The sequence below is a fragment of the Rhinoderma darwinii genome, chromosome 11 (genome assembly GCF_050947455.1).
Source record: "Rhinoderma darwinii isolate aRhiDar2 chromosome 11, aRhiDar2.hap1, whole genome shotgun sequence".
Taxonomy (NCBI): Eukaryota; Metazoa; Chordata; class Amphibia; order Anura; family Rhinodermatidae; genus Rhinoderma; species Rhinoderma darwinii.
In genome coordinates, this window is record NC_134697.1 from 101,035,008 (window position 1) to 101,053,062 (window position 18,055).

Genomic DNA, 18,055 nt, shown 5'->3' on the forward strand with positions numbered 1-18,055 from the left:
CATCCAATTTTGGTAGCACAAGTGGTTGGCTGCAGTTTGAATGGTGCAGAACATAAAACTGGAGCAAGGCACCGCTACGTTTACTACACGCTTTTATCGGAGCCTGGCAATAACCTATAAATGGGCTCGATCTGCTGTCCGAATACATGGCAGGGCTGAATAGGAGTGACTTATGGCACAACTCATGTTTCAGGGGCTCTGAGGTGGCAGGAAGAAGCCCCCGAGAAGTGACCACATTTTGGAAACTACACCCATCAAGGTAATCATCTAGGGGTATAAGAAGTTGTAGTTTTGTTTAGGGTTTTCCTGTTTTCAATTTGGTGGCATGTGAAAGCTCTGCGGAGTGCATCAGGGTATAATAAGAGGGTATAAATGAGGTGAAGAAACAAACAAACCCTGGCCTGTTTTTTAGGACCATCAGCTGGTCTGCTCCTACCCCTGTCAGTGCCTGATGCCCCTTGGCAACATATCGCTATGGACTTTATTACAGACCTTCCTCCTTCGGCTGAATGTACTACTGGCTGGGTAGTGGTGGACCGTTTCTCTAAAATGGCACATTTCGTTCCTTTGACTGGCCTTCCTTTTGCTTCTCGTCTGGCAAGTCTGTTCATTCTGCACATTTTCCATCTGCACGGAATACCTCTCCATATTGTCTCGGATCAGAGTGTACAGTTTACGTCCAAATTCTGGAGAGCCCAGTGCAATCTACTAGATGTGAAACTGGACTTCTGCCTATCACCTATAGTCTAATGGTCAAGTGGAGAGGACCAAACAAATATTTGAGAATTACCTTCGTCATTTTGTTTCTGCCCAACATGACAATTGGGTTCTGCCTTGAGCAGAATTCTCTTACAATAACCATACAAGTGAGTCTACTGCCTCTTCTCCTTTCTACATTGTGTACAGTCGGCATCCACGAGTTCCTCTTCCTGTACCAGCCATGACTCAAGTACCGGCAGCTATCTCTTTATTTGGGACTTTCCTTTAAATCTGGCAGCAAACTAAGTCTGCGATGCTTCTGGCAGTTGCTCGCATGAAAAGGCATGCCAATAGAAAAAAGGTTCCTACTCAATTTTCTCCCGGAGTCAAAGTCTGGCTATCCTCTGGCAACGTTAGTCTCAAGATGCCTTATCACAAATTTGCTCCCAAATTCCTCTGCCCTTTCTAAGTCTCGCAACGAATATACCATGTGTCCTATAAGTTTTAGCTGCCTCCTACCTCAGGATTCCCAACACGTTCCATGTGTCGCTCCTTAAGCTTGTGGTTCTGAACCGCTACAGTAAATCTCCTAGTTCTGAAGTTGCTCCCAGCGGTTATTCTGACGTCTTTGAGGTGAGGGAGATTCTGGACTACAAGAGAGTAGGAGAAAATACTTTCTATCTGGTGGACTGGAAGGGTTTTGTCCTGAGGAGAGGTCTTGGGAGCCAGAAGAGAACATTAATGCCCCTACTCATTAAAAAAAATTCTCTCAGGCTCTGGCCTCAAGAAGAGGGGGCATAAGGGGGGGTACTGTAATGGTTGCGGACCGCCGCCTTCTCTCCCCTCCCGGTGGCTGCGACCACAGACCTCTGTTCTCATGCCGGCGTCTCTCTCCCCGGGGACGCCAGCACACACTGCCGTACTGCCCTTCAGCCTCTGATTTAGTGAGAGCGCTCATCCCCTTCCTTAAAGGGCCAGCTTCCACCCCTTGCCTGAGCGTTGTTGTATTCCCATGGTAGTCTAAGCAAATGGTCCCTTAGTTGTATCCTGCTCCCAGTGTTCCCGTATCCTGTTGCTGTGTTGCTGCCACGCCAAGCATCATCCGTGCCAAGTGTCTGCTACACCAAGTATCTGCCAGATCATCTTCCCAGGTACCCTTACCCTAGAGACTGTTACTGACTTTCGTTTGGCCAGCTGCTACTCTGCTACGGCAGAGCGGCCTAGTGGGCCCACATACCCGACAGCGGCACATTGCCAGCGATTCAGCTGCTACAGTCACATCATCAGGTCTAAAACGAGGTAACACGTGAAAGCCTCACAACTGTCAGGCAGCCAACACTATTAGCTTTGGTGTCTACTAGGATGAGGTCAAACCTGCGCTTAGCCCATTCATTTGGGTATTGCACTGGTTGATCGTAGTTATTGTTGTGGGGCTTTAACTCTCAAATAAGCAAAACTTCATAACCGGAGCTAAATTAATTTCTTTATGGCTTGTTACATCTGTGAGTGTGGAGTTATTTGTTATATAAAGATCTGATCTGATCATGAGCGTTTGACCTGTTTATGCAGGGCAGCGATCTGGAACGATCATTCGAACGTTCGTTCACCCGGACATTGGTCCATGTAAATGGGCCTTAAGAATTTCGTTACAGTCGGAACACACAGATTGTTTCTCTCTTGTGTAGCTTTGCCACTACTTTGCTATTATTCCCTTTATGTCATTGTTTTTCAGTCACCACCTGTGAAGGGCTTTTCATCTGCATGGATCGGTCTTTGACTGACCAACTCTCCCATCATGGCAAAGTATCTTCAGCATTCAGCACGTTCAAATGGTCTTTCTCCCTTTGTAGCGTCTTCGATTGGACTCGGAGTAAGAAATGAGTTGTGGCCTGTGTGACGTAATTGATGTGTTGGTGTTGAACAGTTTAGCACTGGCGGTAAATTCATCCCATACACTTGACCACGGAATGGCTTCTCTCCCGTGCGTTCATAGATGTTAAATGAAACTTCCTTTCTATGGTGTACATTTCCCTCACCCAGACCATTGAAACGTGTGACATCATTGTTATGTGACAAGTTGGGCGTTCCACAGAAAACCCTTCACACATTTGGCACATTGGAAGGTTTTTTTTCTCGGTTATGCTTTCTTACGCACTTTGCTCACCTCTCCAGTCAGCAGTTCAATGATCTTGTTGGCGAGTTCTACTCATGTTTTCTTTCACACATCAAGGAGTTTGGTGGAGGCTTTGTGTTTGGGCTTTGGCTCCTGATCCATCCTCCTAACCCATGGATGGCTCCTGGTGATCTTCATCACTACTGAATAATCCTATCTATAGAGAGAAATTCTGAGACATATCACTATGTACAAGATCAGAGTGGTGTCATGTGACATAACTTGGTCAACATGTAGATTCTCCACTGTGAGGTCTAATACCCTTTTAGTTGTTCCTGTCCTTGATCATCGCTCATGGATCGCTCGTGAGAAGACTCTGGAAGAGATACTCCATGAGAACATAGGATGTGATGCTTTACTATGAAGATAAGAGGCAGAGATCCATAAAATAATCAATACAAATAGTTGCAGGGGTATTCCCAGAATCAAAAATGATCACCTATCCACAGGATAGGTCATAATTGTGTGATCGATATGGGTCCCATCGCTGGGAACCCAACTATCGTGAGACAGGGTGTTTTACTTGACCATAGTGGAGGAGGACATTGAATAGAGTGGCAGTTGAGCATGCGCTCCCGCTCCATTCAAAGTCTATGGAACTGAGGGAAACAGCCCAGTACAGCGCGCGGCTGTTTCCTTCATTCTCAGACATGGAGTGGTCCGGCAGGCGCATGCTCAACCGCCGCTATATTCAAGTGTCTCCTCACTGTGGGAGGTGCAGGATCTGGGCGTTCGGGAACCCTATTTTCGGAATTCGTGGGTGTTCAAGCAGTGGTGCTCCCACGTGAAAAGAGTTATCACCTCCCTTGTGGATAGGTGTTAATTTTTGGTTCTGGAACAACGCCTTTAATCCACCTGACCGATACTCAACTCCGTAATATCCACCCTTGTCTGATTTTGAAGTCCACCGCTTTGTTCAGTATACAGCAGAAGCAACATACTATATCAGGGCTTTGAACATGAAGAGATATAAAACTTCACAGTTTAGTCATTGACTTCCAGACCTTTTTTTATTGAAGATTTTAAACAACTCACGTTCACGTTACAAGCAGAGAACGAAGAATCCTCCCTTATGAAGTGGTCACCACCCTACCCCTTTTGCCAATATCCGTGAGACATACATTTGTTTAGACTGAACATCTAGAAATGTATAATAAATAATCTACACAAGTTAACTCAAATACATTGGATATGGCAAGAAGAGTCCTTAATACAGTTCTATCCGTATTTTAGCAGAAATTGGGCTTGATGTTGAAGACCTGATAAATCTGGGACAGAGTGGTTGTTAGTGATGCGCTGGCAGACAACCCCATGGAAAAAGACTAAAGCTGGCCCTACTCCTAAGACAGCTGTCAAACAAACACTCACATGGCCATTCGTTCTAACCGTCCCGACATTTACCAGCAGACTAGAGGATCAGGCATGTGGAAAGCCAATACCCAATCCTCGTTTTCCCCAATGTCTGAGTCGTTACTGTAAAAATGCAATCAGACCATTTTGATATGTGAGCAAAGAGTAGAACTTCACCAACGTCCATGGTGTTCATTAACATCTGCGGTATTTTCAACCCTGAAAGTACAGAGATTCTACAGATCATGATGAACATCAGAAGAGGAAAGTTCTAGACAAACCCAATAATACAACGGATGGAACATGGTTTTGATGTTCTTCTGAAAAGATCAGTCCAGCGCCAGTTGACACATGGTCTCGTGAATAGAAGACAAATATGCTAAGAACTTTTACCTAAGTTACCAAGAAGCTCTGCATGACGCTAACCACATGGTTTTGGTGAAGTGATCTTTAATCTACCACACCTTTACATTGTACTGCTTCTGGTCCACTGTGTCGGAGACCTCTCACGCTTTGTCCACAACAGTGTAGAGTCCGACTGCCTCAAATTTTGGCGGAGGCGTCCACAGGACCCATTAGATTGAGGAAACTCTCTTGGAGCTTGGAGGACTTTTCAATATTGATTGTCCCTATGTGTATTCTCTGATGGTTGGCAAGAACGGATTTCCTGCTAAAACTTTGACCACATTCCAAACATAAAAATGGCCTTTCTCCCGTGTGATTTCTGTGATGTTCCACAAGCTCCGACTTCTGAGCAAAACATTTTCCACATTCTGAACATGAATATGGCTTCTCTCCCGTGTGAGTTCTTTGATGTCTAATAAGACCGGATTTCTCGGCAAAACATTTGCCACATTCCGAACATGAATATGGTTTCTCTCCGGTGTGAACTCTCTGATGTTTACTAAGACCGGATTTCTGGATAAAACGTTTACCACATTCCAAACATGAATATGGCCTCTCCCCCGTATGAATTCTCTGATGACGCTCAAGATGATCTTTGAACATAAAACACTTTCCACACTCGGTGCATGAAAATAGCTTCTCCCCGGTGTGAATTATCTCATGCTTAAGAAGACTCGACTTCTTGGTGAAACATTTCCCACATTGTGCGCAGGAATGAGGCTTCTCCCCCGTGTGAGTTCTCAAATGTTCATTGAGAACAGATTTCCTGGTGAAACATTTTCCACACTGCGAGCAGGAAAAAAGTCTTTTAAGAGATGTGTTTTTCTGTCCTTCAAGACTTTCCTTATGAATTCTTAGGTGGACGGTGAGATTTGTATTGTGGGTAAAACACTGTCCACATTCAGGACAAGGAAACTGTTTTTCCACATCGCTCGTTCCTTCGTGACTAAAAGAATCGAGTTCCCTAGTAAAACGTTCCACAGATTCAGAAGATCGACTTGGTGGAATAAAATGTTCAGGACGTTCCTCATGATTGGAGAAATCAACCAACAGATCAGTACAGTGAAGTCCTGAGAATATATTCTGGATAATAGGATGTCCTCCTGGAGAATCTTTTGTCATATTATAATGTCCCTCCGAGTCATTCCTGTCGTCATCTGCTGGAAATGAAAAAAGGGATTTTCTTATCTTACCACTTGTAGGTCCTAAAACACACACAATAACAGACTTTCAGATAAGCAAGCAATAGATGCCAATATTTTAGTCAAGTTAGGCGAGGAGGCTATGGTTGTCCTCTCATAAAGACCGATATTTTATGTTCCCCTATGACTAATGATCATCGGGTTCTAGCAAGTCCTACCTCACTGCTACAGCTAAAAATTAACATCCCGGTTAAAAAAGTTCATATTCCTCCGAGAATTGAGCTCCAGGCTAATGTATGATGTCCTCTAACTGTGCGGAGCCAATGGGAAGGGCAACTCCTACACACAGTGACCGAGGGAGTGTCATGTTATGCATTTTGGCCTAAAACATGGGTGCATTTATACCTTATGTCGGGAGCCTATTGAGAAAAAAAGAGCTAGATGTTCAAACACTCAAAGCCAATCTGCTGCATCTAAAGTCAGGAGGAGATTGCGGTGTTTTAATTGAGGATTTGCTTCAAGAGAAGAAACCATTACCAATATTTGTCTGCTTCACATAAATTGTAAGAATGTTGGTTCAATCTATTCATTTATAGTTCCCACAGAATTTGGGGTCACCGAATTGGGGCTTAAAGGGTGTTTTCACCTTTGACAATGACGGTATATCAATAAATCAAAGGATCCGAAGCGCTGTTCTGAACATCATTCAACTTCGGCTTCTATCAGTCGGACTACTTTTCGTTGGATTGGACAGGCCCGTCACCAATACCGTATCTTAGCTATATTTTATAAACATAAATGGTGGGAATACTCCTTCCAAAATTCTAACTTTAAAAAGTACAAATTTTTTGTTTTTTTTTACTGTAAAAGCCATAAAACTATGGGAAATGTTAAATGATGGAAAGTACCGACACATTAACAAAGGGCTGAGTAATTATCATCTTTTATTTATGTCCCAAATGTGGCACCCAACCAATGACCTACCATCTTGCAAGGGTTTGCCACCAATATAATGGAATTAGACATCGAATAATCCGATTTCTAAATAATTGCATCTCTAGACCAAGAAGTTTGTAAAAAGACTGAAAAATAAAAACCAATGCCATCAATGGAATTGGCTGCCCAAGGAGGGATTCATCAACATTATGGGTAAGGACAGAGACAAAAAAAGATGGCAGATGTAGGGCCACTACTAGCGGCTTATCCATAAATGTTCCAGTATCCCACCTCCCCCTAGATTGTTGTAGTGACAGAACAAATACACTATGTGACGCTCTTCTGTATCTCCTGGTTATTACTCACCTGTACTGATATCTGTAGGGGTCTCCTCTTCCTTACACTTGTGATGACCACTCACAGACGTCTGTCCTTCTCCCTTCGCAACCTCAAGTTTCATTTCAGTGGGATCTCTGCGCTGGTTAACATGCGGAACAGTAATGTACAAGTCAAGACTCATTGTAATAAGATTTAACGCTTTCCTCGGGATAAGGCATGAGCAATGGGAACACAAATCTGAACACACAATGAGCTCCGAGCGGTTTCTTCATCCACCGGATTTCATACTTATGGGGTCGGAGATCCAGGGTGTTCATCAAGCGGCTTCTCCCAGCCCCGCTCAGCAGGCATTTTGTTGGGCCTTAAGGGGGTTTTACACGGGCCGATTATCGGGCAGATAATTAGTTCCCAGAACACTCGTTGCGGATAATTGCCCTGCGTAAGCGGGAACGATCAGCAGATGAACGAGCAAACGCCGGATCATCTGCTGATCGTATCATACTAAGAAAGTGAAATATTATCGTTGTCGCAGCACATCTTGGTGTAAACAGGGAGACGCGCTGCCGACATGATAATAACTTATGGGGACGAACGATCGGAGTAACGACCACTCGTCCCCATACAGAGCTGTCTCGTTGAACGGGCCTTTACTCACAGGGACGGTGAAAACAGCCGTCACATGACCTCATAAAAATTCATGTATTTCTATGCAGCTAATCACACAGACGTTTTTGTGACAGGCCGTGTGAACAACCGTGAAAAAAGAACATATCCTATTTTTGCCCGTTTTGGACGGATCCCTCGATAGACTCAAGTCTATCCCACACAGATGCAAATCAGCCCTGATATACACACACGTTGGTGTGAACAAGGCCTTACATAAGGAATGGAGTCCACGAGTTCTTCTCATGAGCACTTATAGAAGAGAACTCCATATATAAGATTTCGGGACACTATTGGGATAACTATGAGATAAAATGACTATTACATGCAGAGCATTCTGTGCCGGGGCCATTACCAAACTACGTATAGAACAGACTGCTATGAAATGGTACATCATGGCCTATTGATGGGCTAACAGACAGACGAGAGTGGGGTCCGTCAAGAGACGCGTGTTACAGTTAGAAATACTTGTTTCTGGTGGCGTGCCACAAAATACTGCCGATTTCCATTCACACGTGGGAAATGATGAGCATGTCTTACAGTTCCATGTGGACGGACCCCTTAGACAGGGGCTGCACCGTCTTCATGGATCAGCGTGACGTGGCTTATGTCCACAGCGCTCATAATCAAGCTCTAAAGACGTAGCATTCACGAGGGTGGCGAGGAGGAGGATGGTCTGACAACTTTTGATGGAGTCTTGATGACTTGCTTCAAAGTGTAGGGGACTCCCAAAAATATTTGATTTGAAAGGCATTGGCTTCTTCGTGACTACAGCGCAGTCCGTTTTGTAGATCAGTCAGGAATTTAAGATTGACCCGTCAAGCAAACGAACAAAAACATAGGATGGTACCATCGTGGAGAATCTGCTGGGGTGTTGTGGTTCATGTGTAGAGCATGTCGAAAAGATCAGTGCCTCCCGTATTCTCATCATAGGCCGGGGTGGGTGACAGGACACAATTTCGTAAGGACCTCCTCAAAAACAACATTATTATCCAGGAGGTTCAAGATGTCCCAAAAGACAACGTGACAATCCTGTTACCAGTCTGTGCCCCAGAAGTAACTTCTTTTCATCCTCTCAGTCTTTGCAGTGCACGTTTGGCGCATACATTGCCAAAGCTCTGAACGGATGAATATATTGCGTGTCTATAAATACATATTACGTGCGCCCGGGACACTGAATAGAGCAGTAGGTCATGAATGACGCCTCGGGAATTGGACAATAAAGAGTCTCTACTTGTCTGGTTTGTTCCCAGTAAAGTGCACCAGCCGTTAAAGTTTTATCCACCACCACGTCCTCATCTTACTCTTCTTGTCGGTGGCTGGAATCAGTCGACTCTGGAGACGAAGAATCTCAAAAAAGAGGTGCGATCATGTGGTAACAGCCTGGGCTGCCACTTATTACTGGAAAGAGTGAACCTGCATAAAGCTGCCATAGACCAGTGTGATGTATTGGCAGATCCACCCATTGGCACACCAGAGACAATAGATTGGTTGGATCTCAGATTTATGGCCACCTCGAAAGAAATCAACTATTAAGTCAGAATGGTACTCGTGATGCCAGTCGTTTTCTATGGCTGCACAGTAGTATTGCTCTCCTTGACTGGACATCCCAACTCGTCGGCTGAGTGCTACGATATCTTTATGTATATCTGGGGTACAAATATTGAATTGGTTAGATCAAAGGTCTCAGCGTCTTCATCTTTTTTAGACTCCGCGCTTTTCCGGTTGTGTCCTCTGCCCATCATCCACTTTTTTAGATTTAGCCTTTATTGACATCTGACTTCTGGTCGAGAAAGTTTTTCCAAAATGATCACATTCTCCGGACCTGGTATGTAGCTGAGCCGTTCAGTTAGCCATATGAAACAGTACTATACCAAGAGCGATTGTTCCGGCACTTGCTTTCCATCAGGATCTAAGCTGAAAAGGTCTGTTCTTTCATACCACGGTGCCATCTAACATGTTTTTGGTGCACAATGCACCTTAAACGATTCATTAAGAATAATCCTCAGGTACTTTTTCAACTCAACATTGCAACTCAAAATGGGCTTTACCAAAAAAAAAAAGGAGACCATTAAAGGGTTAACGTCACTGAAGGTTCAGATCTGGTTGGATTTCTCCTTTAATGAACCCAGACTAAACAAGAAGTCCATATAGTGCACCTCCCAATAGTATAGTACACCTCAGCTCCATGTACCTGATGATCCTGAGGGACAGTCTCCTGTGGACAGTCCTGGCAATACGGAGGATGGGGACATCTCTCTGGTGGATTTCTCTTCCTGGATCCATCTGTAGGACACACAGTGACAGAATACATCGTTTATATATGATTAGATGATGGGGGTATATAACAGTCATCGAAACTGCACTCTGCTTTACAACCAATTCCAAAGTCTCTTCTTACCCGGTGATGTGCGGTTCCGGTGGTCCTCCATCATGACGTCCTTGTACAGATCCCTGGTACCCGGTGGTGTGCGGTTCCGGTGGTCCTCCTTGTACAGATCCCTCTTACCCGGTGATGTGTGGTTCCGGTGGTCCTCCATCATGACGTCCTTGTACGGATCCCTCTTTCCCGGTGATGTGCGGTTCCGGTGGTCCTCCATCATGACCTCCTTGTACAGATACTTGTGTTCTTCTATATACTCCCACTCCTCCATGGAGAAATAGACGGCGACATCCCGACATCTTATAGGAACCTGACACACAATGATACAGTCATCACCCAGACACATTATACCTTGTGTTATTATATAATGTCCCAGCATTCCCGGCAGTGTCACCTCTCCAGTCAGCAGCTCAATGATCTTGTGGGTGAGGTCCAGGATCTTCTCATTGTTCCTCTCATGGATCAGTGAGTGAGGTGGAGGCTCCGTGATGGGGGTCTGGGTCTCGCTCCATCCTCCGGGCACATAGAGATGGCTGCTGGGGGTCACACACTCTCCAGACGTCTTCTTCACTACTGTGTAATCCTGTGTATGGAGAAAGACCCTAATAAAATCATTATATATATTCCCAGAATCCTCCCCTCTCCGGTCATGTCCGTGTTATTAATAGAGAAGAGTGATGTCATGTGACATATTTCCCAGAATCCTCTCCTCTCCAGTCATGTCCGTGTTATTAATAAAGAGTGATATCATGTGACATATTTCCCAGAATCCTCACCTCTCCGGTCATGTCCTGTGTTATTAATAGAGAAGTGTGATGTCATGTGACATATTTCCCAGAATCCTCCCCTCTCCAGTCATGTCCTGTGTTATTAATAGAGAAGAGTGATGTCTTGTGACATTCCCAGAATCCTCTCCTCTCCGGTCATGTCCCTGTGTTATTAATAGTGAAGAGTGATGTCATGTGATATATTTCCCAGAATCCTCACCTCTCCGGTCATGTCCTGTGTTATTAATAGAGAAGAGTGATGTCATGTGACATCATTCCCAGAATCCTCTCCTCTCCGGTCATGTCCTGTGTTATTAATAGAGAAGAGTGATGTCATGTGACATATTTCCCAGAATCCTCTCCTCTCCGGTCATGTCCCTGTGTTATTAATAGAGAAGAGTGATGTCATGTGACATCATTCCCAGAATCCTCACCTCTCCGGTCATGTCCTGTGTTATTAATAGAGAAGAGTGAGGTCATGTGACATATTTCCCAGAATCCTCTCCTCTCCGGTCATGTCCCTGTGTTATTAATAGAGTATAGTGATGTCATGTGACATCATTCCCAGAATCCTCTCCTCTCCGGTCATGTCCTGTGTTATTAATAGAGAGGAGTGATGTCATGTGACATATTTCCCAGAATCCTCTCCTCTCCGGTCATGTCCTGTGTTATTAATAGAGAAGAGTGATGTCATGTGACATATTTCCCAGAATCCTCTCCTCTCCGGTCATGTCCCTGTGTTATTAATAGAGTATAGTGATGTCATGTGACATCATTCCCAGAATCCTCTCCTCTCCGGTCATGTCCTGTGTTATTAATAGAGAGGAGTGATGTCATGTGACATCATTCCCAGAATCCTCTCCTCTCCGGTCATGTCCTGTGTTATTAATAGAGAGGAGTGATGTCATGTGACATATTTCCCAGAATCCTCACCTCTGCGGTCAGCAGGTACAGGATCTCCAGGGTCAGGTTGAATATCTCCCCGGTTCTGCGGTTCCCGTGCTCGTCCATCCTTCCTGATCGTCTGCTATGAGGGTAACCGGCAGTGACCTGGACGGACATCACAGAATGACTGACACTTTATACGGCCACAATGATGGAAACTAAACATATTTATTTTTGTAACTAAACTTTCATAACATTTTGACATGTCAAAAGTTTTGATGGGTGGTGGTCTAAGCACGGAGACCCCCACCTATCGCTAAAAGTAAGTATCAGAAGCGCTCAGGAGAGGGCTGCGCTGCTCAGTTTCTGATTGGCTCCTCTCAGCTTTCCGTGGAAAACCGAGGGAGCAGTGTACGGGGTCAAGAGAAACTCTAGTAGGTACTCCCCCTCACACTCATTGTGCCCTCCTGTGCTCCCCCTCACACTCATTGTGCCGTCCTGTAATCCCCCTCACTCATTGTGCCCTCCTGTGCTCCCCCTCACACTCATTGTGCCCTCCTGTACTCCCCCTCACACTCATTGTGCCCTCCTGTGCTCCCCCTCACACTCATTGTGCCCTCCTGTACTCCCCCTCACACTCATTGTGCCCTCCTGTGCTCCCCCTCATTGTGCCCTCCTGTGCTCCCCCTCACACTCATTGTGCCCTCCTGTACTCCCCCTCACACTCATTGTGCCCTCCTGTGCTCCCCCTCATTGTGCCCTCCTGTGCTCCCCCTCACACTCATTGTGCCCTCCTGTACTCCCCCTCACACTCATTGTGCCCTCCTGTGCTCCCCCTCATCGTGCCCTCCTGTGCTCCCCCTCATCGTGCCCTCCTGTGCTCCCCCTCATCGTGCCCTCCTGTGCTCCCCCTCATCGTGCCCTCCTGTGCTCCCCCTCATCGTGCCCTCCGGTGCTCCCCCTCATCGTGCCCTCCGGTGCTCCCCCTCATCGTGCCCTCCCTCATCGTGCCCTCCTGTACTCCCCCTCACACTCATCGTGCCCTCCTGTACTCCCCCTCACACTCATCGTGCCCTCCTGTACTCCCCCTCACACTCATTGTGCCCTCCTGAGCTCCCCCTCACACACATTGTGCCCTCCTGTGCTCCCCCTCACACTCATTGTGCCCTCCTGTGCTCCCCCTCACACTCATTGTGCCCTCCTGTACTCCCCCTCACACTCATTGTGCCCTCCTGTACTCCCCCTCACACTCATTGTGCCCTCCTGTGCTCCGCCTCACACTCATTGTGCCCTCCTGTACTCCCCCTCACACTCATTGTGCCCTCCTGTACTCCCCCTCACACTCATTGTGCCCTCCTGTACTCCCCCTCACACTCATTGTGCCCTCCTGTGCTCCCCCTCACACTCATTGTGCCCTCCTGTGCTCCCCCTCACACTCATTGTGCCCTCCTGTGCTCCCCCTCACACTCATTGTGCCCTCCTGTGCTCCCCCTCACACTCATTGTGCCCTCCTGTGCTCCCCCTCATTGTGCCCTCCTGTGCTCCCCCTCACACTCATCGTGCCCTCCTGTGCTCCCCCTCACACTCATCGTGCCCTCCTGTGCTCCCCCTCACACACATCGTGCCCTCCTGTGCTCCCCCTCACACACATCGTGCCCTCCTGTGCTCCCCCTCACACTCATTGTACCCTCCTGTAATCCCCCTCACACTCATTGTGCCCTCCTGTGCTCCCCCTCACACTCATTGTGCCCTCCTGTGCTCCCCCTCACACTCATTGTGCCCTCCTGTGCTCCCCCTCACATTCATTGTGCCCTCCTGTGCTCCCCCTCACACTCATTGTGCCCTCCTGTGCTCCCCCTCACACTCATTGTGCCCTCCTGTGCTCCCCCTCACACTCATTGTGCCCTCCTGTGCTCCCCCTCACACTCATTGTGCCCTCCTGTGCTCCCCCTCACACTCATTGTGCCCTCCTGTGCTCCCCCTCACACTCATTGTGCCCTCCTGTGCTCCCCCTCACACTCATTGTGCCCTCCTGTGCTCCCCCTCACACTCATTGTGCCCTCCTGTGCTCCCCCTCACACTCATTGTGCCCTCCTGTACTCCCCCTCACACTCATTGTGCCCTCCTGTGCTCCCCCTCACACTCATTGTGCCCTCCTGTGCTCCCCCTCACACTCATTGTGCCCTCCTGTGCTCCCCCTCACACTCATTGTGCCCTCCTGTACTCCCCCTCACACTCATTGTGCCCTCCTGTACTCCCCCTCACACTCATTGTGCCCTCCTGTGCTCCCCCTCACACTCATTGTGCCCTCCTGTGCTCCCCCTCACACTCATTGTGCCCTCCTGTGCTCCCCCTCACACTCATTGTGCCCTCCTGTGCTCCCCCTCACACTCATTGTGCCCTCCTGTGCTCCCCCTCACACTCATTGTGCCCTCCTGTGCTCCCCCTCACACTCATTGTGCCCTCCTGTGCTCCCCCTCATTGTGCCCTCCTGTGCTCCCCCTCACACTCATCGTGCCCTCCTGTGCTCCCCCTCACACTCATCGTGCCCTCCTGTGCTCCCCCTCACACACATCGTGCCCTCCTGTGCTCCCCCTCACACACATCGTGCCCTCCTGTGCTCCCCCTCACACTCATTGTACCCTCCTGTAATCCCCCTCACACTCATTGTGCCCTCCTGTGCTCCCCCTCACACTCATTGTGCCCTCCTGTGCTCCCCCTCACACTCATTGTGCCCTCCTGTGCTCCCCCTCACATTCATTGTGCCCTCCTGTGCTCCCCCTCACACTCATTGTGCCCTCCTGTGCTCCCCCTCACACTCATTGTGCCCTCCTGTGCTCCCCCTCACACTCATTGTGCCCTCCTGTGCTCCCCCTCACACTCATTGTGCCCTCCTGTGCTCCCCCTCACACTCATTGTGCCCTCCTGTGCTCCCCCTCACACTCATTGTGCCCTCCTGTGCTCCCCCTCACACTCATTGTGCCCTCCTGTGCTCCCCCTCACACTCATTGTGCCCTCCTGTGCTCCCCCTCACACTCATTGTGCCCTCCTGTGCTCCCCCTCACACTCATTGTGCCCTCCTGTGCTCCCCCTCACACTCATTGTGCCCTCCTGTGCTCCCCCTCACACTCATTGTGCCCTCCTGTGCTCCCCCTCACACTCATTGTGCCCTCCTGTGCTCCCCCTCACACTCATTGTGCCCTCCTGTGCTCCCCCTCACACTCATTGTGCCCTCCTGTGCTCCCCCTCACACTCATTGTGCCCTCCTGTGCTCCCCCTCACACTCATTGTGCCCTCCTGTGCTCCCCCTCACACTCATTGTGCCCTCCTGTGCTCCCCCTCACACTCATTGTGCCCTCCTGTACTCCCCCTCACACTCATTGTGCCCTCCTGTACTCCCCCTCACACTCATTGTGCCCTCCTGTACTCCCCCTCACACTCATTGTGCCCTCCTGTGCTCCCCCTCACACTCATTGTGCCCTCCTGTGCTCCCCCTCACACTCATTGTGCCCTCCTGTACTCCCCCTCACACTCATTGTGCCCTCCTGTACTCCCCCTCATCGTGCCCTCCTGTGCTCCCCCTCATACTCATTGTGCCCTCCTGTACTCCCCCTCACACTCATTGTGCCCTCCTGTGCTCCCCCTCATTGTGCCCTCCTGTACTCCCCCTCACACTCATCGTGCCCTCCTGTGCTCCCCCTCACACTCATCGTGCCCTCCTGTGCTCCCCCTCATTGTGCCCTGTACTCCCCCTCACACTCATCGTGCCCTCCTGTGCTCCCCCTCACACTCATCGTGCGCTCCTGTACTCACCCTCACACTCAGCGTGCCCTCCTGTGCTCCCCCTCACACTCATCGTGCCCTCCTGTGCTCCCCCTCACACTCATCGTGCGCTCCTGTGCTCACACTCATCGTGCCCTCCTGTGCTCACACTCATCGTGCCCTCCTGTGCTCCCCCTCATCGTGCCCTCCTGTGCTCCCCCTCATCGTGCCCTCCGGTGCTCCCCCTCATCGTGCCCTCCGGTGCTCCCCCTCATCGTGCCCTCCCTCATCGTGCCCTCCTGTGCTCCCCCTCATCGTGCCCTCCTGTGCTCCCCCTCATCGTGCCCACCTGTGCTCCCCCTCATCGTGCCCTCCTGTGCTCCCCCTCATCGTGCCCTCCGGTGCTCCCCCTCATCGTGCCCTCTGGTGCTCCCCCTCATCGTGCCCTCCTGTGCTCCCCCTCATCGTGCCCACCTGTGCTCCCCCTCATCGTGCCCACCTGTGCTCCCCCTCATCGTGCCCTCCTGTGCTCCCCCTCATCGTGCCCTCCTGTGCTCCCCCTCATCGTGCCCTCCTGTGCTCCCCCTCATCGTGCCCTCCTGTGTTCCCCCTCATCGTGCCCTCCTGTGCTCCCCCTCATCGTGCCCTCCTGTGCTCCCCCTCATTGTGCCCTCCTGTGCTCCCCCTCACACTCATTGTGCCCTCCTGTGCTCCCCCTCACACTCATTGTGCCCTCCTGTGCTCCCCCTCACACTCATTGTGCCCTCCTGTGCTCCCCCTCACACTCATTGTACCCTCCTGTAATCCCCCTCACACTCATTGAGCCCTCCTGTAATCCCCCTCACACTCATTGTGCCCTCCTGTACTCCCCCTCATCGTGCCCTCCTGTGCTCCCCCTCATCGTGCCCTCCGGTGCTCCCCCTCATCGTGCCCTCCGGTGCTCCCCCTCATCGTGCCCTCCGGTGCTCCCCCTCATCGTGCCCTCCGGTGCTCCCCCTCATCGTGCCCTCCGGTGCTCCCCCTCATCGTGCCCTCCTGTGCTCCCCCTCATCGTGCCCTCCTGTGCTCCCCCTCATCGTGCCCTCCTGTGCTCCCCCTCATTGTGCCCTCCTGTGCTCCCCCTCACACTCATTGTGCCCTCCTGTGCTCCCCCTCACACTCATTGTGCCCTCCTGTGTTCCCCCTCACACTCATAGTGCCCTCCTGTGCTCCCCCTCACACTCATTGTGCCCTCCTGTGCTCCCCCTCACACTCATTGTGCCCTCCTGTGCTCCCCCTCACACTCATTGTGCCCTCCTGTGCTCCCCCTCACACTCATTGTGCCCTCCTGTGCTCCCCCTCACACTCATTGTGCCCCCCTGTGCTCCCCCTCACACTCACTGTGCCCTCCTGTGCTCCCCCTCACACTCATTGTGCCCTCCTGTGCTCCCCCTCACACTCATTGTGCCCTCCTGTGCTCCCCCTCACACTCATTGTGCCCTCCTGTGCTCCCCCTCACACTCATTGTACCCTCCTGTAATCCCCCTCATTGTGCCCTCCTGTGCTCCCCCTCACACTCATTGTGCCCTCCTGTGCTCCCCCTCACACTCATTGTACCCTCCTGTAATCCCCCTCACACTCATTGAGCCCTCCTGTAATCCCCCTCACACTCATTGAGCCCTCCTGTACTCCCCCTCACACTCATTGTACCCTCCTGTACTCCCCCTCACACTCATTGTGCCCTCCTGTACTCCCCCTTACACGCAGAGGAGACAGTATATAGGGGCAGCACACCGTAGAGGATACAGTATATAGGGGGCAGGACGCCGGTGAGGATACAGTGTATGGGGGGCAGGACGCCAGTGAGGATACAGTGTATGGGGGGCAGGACGCCGGTGAGGATACAGTGTATGGGGGCAGGACGTCGGTGAGGATACAGTGTATGGGGGGCAGCAGGACGCCGGAGAGGATACAGTGTATGAGGGGCAGGACGCCGGTGAGGATACAGTGTATGAGGGGCAGGACGCCGGTGAGGATACAGTGTATGAGGGGCAGGACGCCGGTGAGGATACTGTGTATGGGGGGCAGGACGCCGGAGAGGATACAGTGTATGGGGGGCAGGACGCCGGAGAGGATACAGTGTATGGGGGGCAGGACGTCGGTGAGGATACAGTGTATGGTGGGCAGGACGCCGGTGAGGATACAGTGTATGGGGGGCAGGACGTCGGTGAGGATACAGTGTATGGGGGGCAGGACGCCGGTGAGGATACAGTATATTGGGGCAGGACGCTGGTGAGGATACAGTGTATGGGGGGCAGGACGCCGGTGAGGATACAGTGTATGGGGGGCAGGACGCCGGTGAGGATACAGTGTATGAGGGGCAGGACGCCGGTGAGGATACAGTGTATGGGGGACAGGACACCGGTGAGGATACTGTGTATGGGGGACAGGACGCCGGAGAGGATACAGTATATGGGGGGCAGCAGGACGCCGGAGAGGATACAGTATATGGGGGGCTGGACGCCGGTGAGGATACAGTGTATGGGGGGCAGCAGGACGCCGGTGAGGATAC

General features: G+C 50.3%; 1 protein-coding gene across 4 annotated transcripts in view; it reads right to left on the minus strand.

The window, feature by feature from the left end:
* Nucleotides 1-3,863: 3,863 nt before the first annotated feature.
* The window catches only part of LOC142663501 (uncharacterized), a 34,267-nt gene continuing 20,075 nt past the window's right edge, over nt 3,864-18,055 (minus strand). For 2 of the 4 annotated variants that reach the window (XM_075842212.1, XM_075842208.1), the window contains exons 2-7: nt 11,791-11,907; nt 10,485-10,673; nt 10,109-10,400; nt 9,902-9,993; nt 7,072-7,183; nt 3,864-5,832 (exon numbers count right to left, since the gene is read on the minus strand). In XM_075842212.1, coding sequence (XP_075698327.1) covers nt 4,766-5,832; nt 7,072-7,183; nt 9,902-9,993; nt 10,109-10,400; nt 10,485-10,673; nt 11,791-11,868 — 1,830 coding nt within the window. In that variant the 5' untranslated portion in view covers nt 11,869-11,907 and the 3' untranslated portion in view covers nt 3,864-4,765. The remainder of the gene's footprint in view (nt 5,833-7,071; nt 7,184-9,901; nt 9,994-10,108; nt 10,401-10,484; nt 10,674-11,790; nt 11,908-18,055) is intronic. The other 2 variants (XM_075842210.1, XM_075842209.1) reach the window with 2 other exon arrangements.